Source organism: Lucilia sericata, unplaced genomic scaffold (genome assembly GCF_015586225.1).
Source record: "Lucilia sericata isolate MDLA Ls3-8-SP2 unplaced genomic scaffold, ASM1558622v1 Contig000914F_arrow, whole genome shotgun sequence".
In the NCBI taxonomy this organism is placed as follows: Eukaryota; Metazoa; Arthropoda; class Insecta; order Diptera; family Calliphoridae; genus Lucilia; species Lucilia sericata.
This window is the reverse complement of record NW_023994901.1, coordinates 64,200-72,131: the sequence shown is the minus strand read 5'-3', so window position 1 is coordinate 72,131 and position 7,932 is coordinate 64,200. Positions and strand designations below refer to the sequence as shown.

At 27.8% G+C, this 7,932-nt stretch overlaps 1 protein-coding gene across 1 annotated transcript; it reads left to right on the top strand.

Annotated features, from left to right (window-relative positions):
- Positions 1-1,154: 1,154 nt before the first annotated feature.
- LOC119609027 lies at positions 1,155-6,311 on the top strand. Its single transcript, XM_037963700.1, has 4 exons — positions 1,155-1,187; positions 1,269-1,595; positions 1,646-1,800; positions 6,278-6,311. The coding sequence occupies exons 1-4, from the start codon at positions 1,155-1,157 to the stop codon at positions 6,309-6,311; spliced, it is 549 nt and encodes a 182-aa protein (XP_037819628.1).
- The last annotated feature ends 1,621 nt before the right edge of the window (positions 6,312-7,932 follow it).

Sequence of the window (7,932 nt, the reverse complement as noted above, 5' to 3'; positions counted from 1 at the left end):
AATTCTTGTTCGTTAGTTCGCTGTCTTACTCACATCACCAATGTTTAGTTATTGTATGGTGCGACCAATAGTGGTTTTCACACTGAAAAACTATTTGCTTTCTGTGTGTGTAAAAAAACAGTTGCAACCGCGCGATCCAATAAAATTTTGCAAATAAAACGGCAAAACTGATTATATGCAAGTCATTATAAGAGTACTTAAAAGTAATGCAGATGGTAAGTAGTAGTCATTGTCGGTATTAATCCTGTCACTGTTATCAAGAACCGAGGTTATTTCTTTCAAGATTGGTTTCACATTCAGCCCTATTTCTTATTTACTAAATACATTTTTGTCTAAATAATTAATATTTTCTCTTAATGTAAAAACGATTTTACTCTTTCACATTTTGGCTTAATCATACTAATTGATTGAAATGTCAACAAGTTTTTTTTGCGTATTAGATATTAAACATTTTTAATTGGTTCAACTAAATATTTAGAACATACATATTTATCAACAGATTTTCAATTTAAACTGCATAACCTAATGAGCTAAATAACGTTTTATCATCCGCTAGGATGATGTAAGGGTTATTATCAAACATTTTTTATAGTAGGGTATTTGTATACCCTACAGTGTACTACTAGCACGTTCTAAGTCATTATCTTGAAAGTAAACTACAGTTAATAGTTTTGCAGATAAACAAACTTTCATCGAAACAAGATCTATTCTTATTGAAACTATTATTACAACATTCATAAAAGTCCTCGCATAATTTGACCTGATCGGGCATAGATATTTGTAGTATATACGTATTTATAGCAGTATTTGTGTAGTGGTCTTCATCTCTTAGGAATTGGTCTATAATTACAGACACAATCTTCATATGAATTTTCCAAAAATCGGTCTAAAATCGAAAATACATAATTTCTCCCTTTCAAAATATAGTAAAATATTTTTAACACCGACGCTCTAAATGTGAGCTATTAATTTTATGAATTTCATAACAAAAAAGCAAACTTTAATTAAAAGACAATTAATAAAATAAAACGTTTAAAACCTTTTGTTTTTAGCAATAAATTCCGACAGTTAGTTATATCATTGATCAACTTTTAATAAATTTTAGTTTTAAAAAGTCACCTAAAATGACAACATTAATTTTTTTCATAACACTAATGCTTATATCGGGCGAATTATGTTTAGCTTGGGTAAAAAGTTCTTTGAATTATATATATTGCCTTTTAAACGATATTTCTCATGATCTATTCAAAATTATATATATATTCTAGCGGTCATTTACCATTCGTTTCGATGCCACCGAATGTAAGCAAAATAATAAAATGACCGATTTCTTAAACTGTTCCATTGTTAAGTTGAAACGTAATCAGGAGGTCTTCAATATGAATGTACGTTTCAATACCGAACTTTTAAAGCCTAAATTGGATTTTTGGATTATTAACGAGAGACCAGATGAAAAAGATTTTGTTTTGGTTAATTTTACCAATGTCGATGGTTGTCTATTTCTTCAAAATAAGGATACTTATAATATTTTGCAAATTATACGCAAAGAATTTGTAAAATATTCCAATTTACCCGAAAAGTGTCCCGTGGAAAAGGTAATAACTTTTAATAAAATTTATTTTTTTTTAATTTTTCTACTTCACAGTTTACACAAATTAATGTTAAACAATTGAAAATTGATCCCGAAAGTTTTCCGCCCTATATACCGGAAACAAAATTCCGCGTAGAGGTTTATTTAAAAGAAGATATTGATTTAATTTTCAGTTTAATCGTAAAAGGTAGAGTGGAATCGAAAAAACGTTTGGTTATTAGAAATCGTTGAAGTTTTCCTTTCAATAATTTTTTTAAAAATAATCAATATCAAAAAGTGTCTATTTTAATATCGTGTTTAGATTAACAGTAATTTTTGTATAATATTATATTGGAGAAAAAGTGTTTAATAATAAAATTTTCAATAAAAATTAAAATATATTTTTGTTGCAAGTTCAATATTATTCAATTATTTTAACTTATTTATTCGTTCTATAATATTGTTGCCTTTTTTACTAAAATTGTGACTAAATGTTTTATTATTTTTGAAAAATATGAAATCTTTAAAAATTTGACCTTTGACCCTGCATTAAAAATATTTAGTAAATATTTTATTTGAATTTTGGTTTGTTTGCAAATTATTTTTTAATCGATATACAATTTTGCAATTGACTTAATTACTACTAATAATCAATAAATTATGAATGTTATTGACCTAATAACACAGGCCAACAAATTTATAAATCCAAGGACTAAAATCCGAATCGTATTCTAAACATTGGTTGGTCCAATTTCAATCAATTAAAATAGGCTTAGTCCCTGGCCTAAAATATATACATATTTATTTGAGACAATTTTTTTTAAGTAGAAAGTTTTCTATAAAAATTTTCTTTTAATAGAAAATTTTCTATAAACATTTTCTTTTAATAGAAAGTTTTCGATAAATATGTTCTTTTAATAAAAAAATTTTAATAAAAATTGTCGGTTTACTGAAAAATTTCGATAAAAGTATTCATATAATAGAAAATTCGCGATTATATGAAATTATTTAATTTTAATAAAAATTATGATTTAACTTACCACAGTGTTCCAGTTCGAAAGTTTAATTAGCAGCGGAAAACATTAATTTCTTTCAGATCTTTTTACAAAAAAATTTTCAATATAATTCAATTCTTCTAACAATTAAAAACTAAACAATGTTTAAGATAAATATATTTATCTTTCTTATATTTTTACAACGATAATTTTAATTTATATTTTAATTAAACTTTAATTAAACGTCAATTTTAACTATTTAAAACAAATTTTGATTTAATTAACAAAAAATTTTTCTTTTTTTATATAATTTTTTCTATTTTTTAATATGTATTTTAATAACTTTTCCCCTCAAATTCTTCTAATACACAACTGGGCAACTCTTTTTCTTATTTTTCTTTTCTTAATTACAACTTTACGCGCTTTATTTAAAACAACAACAACGACAAAGACTTCTTTAGCCATTTGCTAAACACACAAACATACGATTTTCTATGAATTTCTTTACACTTAAATATTTCTTTTCATAATTTGATTTCCAATAATATTTCATATTACCCTTATAGATAATTAAATTATCTTTAATTTAACACTAATTTTATTTAATTCAAAGCACTATTTATGTTAAAATTATTAAATTAAATCACAACACTTTTCTACGAACAACTTTTAACCGACCCGAAAATATAACGAACTGAGAAGATGAACAATTGCAGGAAGATGTTGCAATGTAGAGAAACCAGATGGTAGAAAAAAGCCAAAGGTTTATAAATTGGCGTTTTTATTATTTGGGATGACGGTTTTGGGAGTTATTGGGTATTTAGTAATTATAAAGCAAATACTGTAGTCAAGTCTACACTAAGTCTAGTCTATGGTCTAGTCTATAGTCTAGTCTAGTCTAGTCTATAGTCTAGTCTATAGTCTAGTCTATAGTCTAGTCTATAGTCTAGTCTATAGTCTAGTCTATAGTCTAGTCTATAGTCTAGTCTATAGTCTAGTCTATAGTCTAGTCTATAGTCTAGTCTATAGTCTAGTCTATAGTCTAGTCTATAGTCTAGTCTATAGTCTAGTCTATAGTCTAGTCTATAGTCTAGTCTATAGTCTAGTCTATAGTCTAGTCTATAGTCTAGTCTATAGTCTAGTCTATAGTCTAGTCTATAGTCTAGTCTATAGTCTAGTCTATAGTCTAGTCTATAGTCTAGTCTATAGTCTAGTCTATAGTCTAGTCTATAGTCTAGTCTATAGTCTAGTCTATAGTCTAGTCTATAGTCTAGTCTATAGTCTAGTCTATAGTCTAGTCTATAGTCTAGTCTATAGTCTAGTCTATAGTCTAGTCTATAGTCTAGTCTATAGTCTAGTCTATAGTCTAGTCTATAGTCTAGTCTATAGTCTAGTCTATAGTCTAGTCTATAGTCTAGTCTATAGTCTAGTCTATAGTCTAGTCTATAGTCTAGTCTATAGTCTAGTCTATAGTCCTAGTCTATAGTCTAGTCTATAGTCTAGTCTATAGTCTAGTCTATAGTCTAGTCTATAGTCTAGTCTATAGTCTAGTCTATAGTCTAGTCTATAGTCTAGTCTATAGTCTAGTCTATAGTCCTAGTCTATAGTCTAGTCTAAGTCTAGTCTATAGTCTAGTCTATAGTCTAGTCTATAGTCTAGTCTATAGTCTAGTCTATAGTCTAGTCTATAGTCTAGTCTATAGTCTAGTCTATAGTCTAGTCTATAGTCTAGTCTATAGTCTAGTCTATAGTCTAGTCTATAGTCTAGTCTATAGTCTAGTCTATAGTCTATCTATAGTCTAGTCTATAGTCTAGTCATAGTCTAATCTATAGTCTAGTCTATAGTCTAGTCTATAGTCTAGTCTATAGCCTAGTCTATAGTCTAGTCTATAGTCTAGTCCATGGTCTAGTCTATGGTCTAGTCTATAGTCTAGTCTATAGTCTAGTCTATATTCTAGTCTATAGTCCAGTCTATAGTCGAGTCTATAGTCTAGTCTATGGTCTAGTTTATAGTCTTGTATATAGTTTAGTATAGTCTATATTATAGCCTGTAGTTTTATTTACATTATATTCTATAGTCTAGTTTATAGTCTATAGTCTAGACTGTAGTCTAGTCTATAGTTTAGACTATAGTTTAGTTTGTAGTCTAGTTTTATTTCCTTCATAATTACTAAATACCCAATTACTTCCAAAAACGCCATCCCAACTAATAAAAACGCCAATTTAGAAACAGTTGACTCTTTTCTACCATCTGGTATCTCTACATTGCAACATCTTCATGTAATTTTTCATCTCCTCAGTTCGTTATATTTTCGGGTCGGTTAAAAGTTGTTCGTACAAAAGTGTTGTGATTTAATTTAATAATTTTAATATAAATAGTGCCTCAAATAAAATAAAATTAGTGTTAAATTAAAGATAATTTAATTATCTATAAGGGTAATATGAAATATTATTGGAAATCAAATTATTTAAAGAAATATTTAAGTGTAAAGAAATTCATAGAAAAGTGTATGTTTGTGTGTTTAGCAAAAGTCTTAAGGAGTCTTTGCTACTGTTGTTGTTTTAAATAAAGCGCGAAACGCGCGAAAGTTCTATTAAAGAAAAGAAAAATAAGAAAAGGAGTTGCCTAGTTGTGTATTAGAGGAATTTGAGGGGAAAAGTTATTAAAATATTCAAAAATAGGAAATTTATTTAAAATAAGAAAAATATATATTTTTTTGTTAAATAAATGAAAATGAGAAAATTTAATAAAAAAAAAATAAATTAAAATAAAGTATAGAAAAAAATGTTTAGTAAAGTGAAATAGCAAAGTTTGAAATTAAATTAAAGTATTGTGTTGTAGAATTACATATACATAAAAGATTAAAATTTGCTAAACATTATAAAGTTTTTAAATGTTACCAGAAGTTAGAAGGAATGAATTCTATTTGAAGTTTGGAAAAAAAAATTAAAAAATTAAATTTTCCCTCAAATAATTCAATTTGATAACTGCTGATGGTTAAATCTTCAAAGTGAAAAACCATGGTAAGTTAGTTCAATATTTTAAATTTTTATTGAAATGAAATAATTTAAAATATATTTTAATTTGTGTTTGTGAAAGTTTAGTTGCAACCTAAAGTTTAATTTAGTATCGAGTTTGTTAGTCACAGATTAAGCTTCGCTCAGACCAAATAGTCCAACCTAGGATCATATTGATAGATTTTTGAAATTTTGAATACTTATTTAGTAATGATGGATGTGGCCAAAAAGAATTCAGTATCTGTAAGGATTCAGAATATACATATGCTTATATTTTCTGATTTATCGGGATATATTCTAATAACCCATACACTTTCCATTCAATTTTTTATTTCAAATTTGTTTTCCACATTATTATAATTAACTACATAGCTTTAATCAACCTTATAATCAACTCCGAAAAAAACCCACTCTTTTGAGAGTTATTTTAACCAAATTTTTGGAATTTTTTTATTACAGTTTTTTAAAAAAAATAAAAGGCCGTTTCATTTTTTTGAAAATAACGGTCTATTTTGCGAACTTGGCAGTACTTATTAGAAACTTGGTGTATATATTTGATAAATGTTTATTAAAATAGTAAAGTCAAACAACATGTTTTATCAAATACACAAACCATCTCAGCATGGACATAACATATGTAAATATGTATGTACATATGTGTTCCACATATGTATGCGTTTCTTATTTATGTAAATTTTGAACCGACAAAAAATGTCAAACAATTTATAATCGTCTTGTTTAAAACAGGGTGAGCATACGTAATTATATAATTTTAATGTGATCAATTTAAAAATTATTTGAATCACACACTAGACTATTGAGTAGGCTATAGACTGGATTAGACTATAGACCGGAATATAGACTAAACTATAGACTAGATTATAGATTAGAATATAAACTAGACTATAGAATATACACTAGACTATAGACTAGATTATAGATTAGAATATAAACTAGACTATAGAATATACACTAGACTATAGACTAGACTATAGACTAGACTATAGACTGGACTATAGACTAGACTATAGACTAGACTATAGACTAGACTAGACTATAGACTAGACTATAGACTAGACTATAGACTAGACTATAGACTAGACTATAGACTAGACTATAGACTGGACTATAGACTAGACTATAGACTAGACTATAGACTGGACTATAGACTAGACTATAGACTAGACTATAGACTGGACTATAGACTAGACTATAGACTAGACTATAGACTAGACTATAGACTAGACTATAGACTAGACTATAGACTAGACTATAGACTAGACTATAGAACTATAGACTAGACTATAGACTAGACTATAGACTAGACTATAGACTAGACTATAGACTAGACTATAGACTAGACTATAGACTAGACTATAGACTAGACTATAGACTAGACTATAGACTAGACTATAGACTAGACTATAGACTAGACTATAGACTAGACTATAGACTAGACTATAGACTAGACTATAGACTAGACTATAGACTAGACTATAGACTAGACTATAGACTAGACTATAGACTAGACTATAGACTAGACTATAGACTAGACTATAGACTAGACTATAGACTAGACTATAGACTAGACTATAGACTAGACTATAGACTAGACTATAGACTAGACTAGACTAGACTATAGACTAGACTATAGACTAGACTATAGACTAGACTATAGACTAGACTATAGACTAGACTATAGACTAGACTATAGACTAGACTATAGACTAGACTATAGACTAGACTATAGACTAGACTACTAGACTAGACTAGACTAGACTATAGACTAGACTATAGACTAGACTATAGACTAGACTATAGACTAGACTATAGACTAGACTATAGACTAGACTTTAGACTAGACTATAGACTAGACTAGGCTAGACTAGGCTAGACTATAGTCTATAGACTAGAGTATAGACTAGACTTTAGACTAGACTAGACTATACATTAATTTTTATAGACTAGACTATAGACTAGACTATAGACTAGACTAGACTATAGTCTATAGGCTATAGTCTATAGACTATAGACTAGACTATAGACTAGAGTATAGACTAGACTTTAGACTAGACTATACATTAATTTTTGGACTGGAATATAGACAAGATTATACACTAGACTTAAGATTAGTCAATAGAATAGTTTTCGCAGAAGTTAATTAGACGATGAAGAAGATTCGGTACAACTACAAGAGGAAGATTGAGATATCTTGGTACAAGCTTTCATGATTGTAGTGTAACCTGTAGATTAATACTACAGACTAGACTATACACTAGTTTTTAGACTGGAATATAGACTAGACTATACACTAGACTTAAGAAGAGACTATAGATAGTTTGTGCAGAAG

Bases quoted from the DNA above. Each gene is read 5' to 3' on its own strand.
- LOC119609027 (XM_037963700.1), top strand. From the start codon at position 1,155: ATGCTTATATCGGGCGAATTATGTTTAGCTTGG. The intron at 1,596-1,645 runs GTAATAACTTTT...TCTACTTCACAG, and splicing joins AAAAGTGTCCCGTGGAAAAG to TTTACACAAATTAATGTTAA. The intron at 1,801-6,277 runs TTTGGTTATTAG...ATTTATGTAAAT, and splicing joins AGAGTGGAATCGAAAAAACG to TTTGAACCGACAAAAAATGT.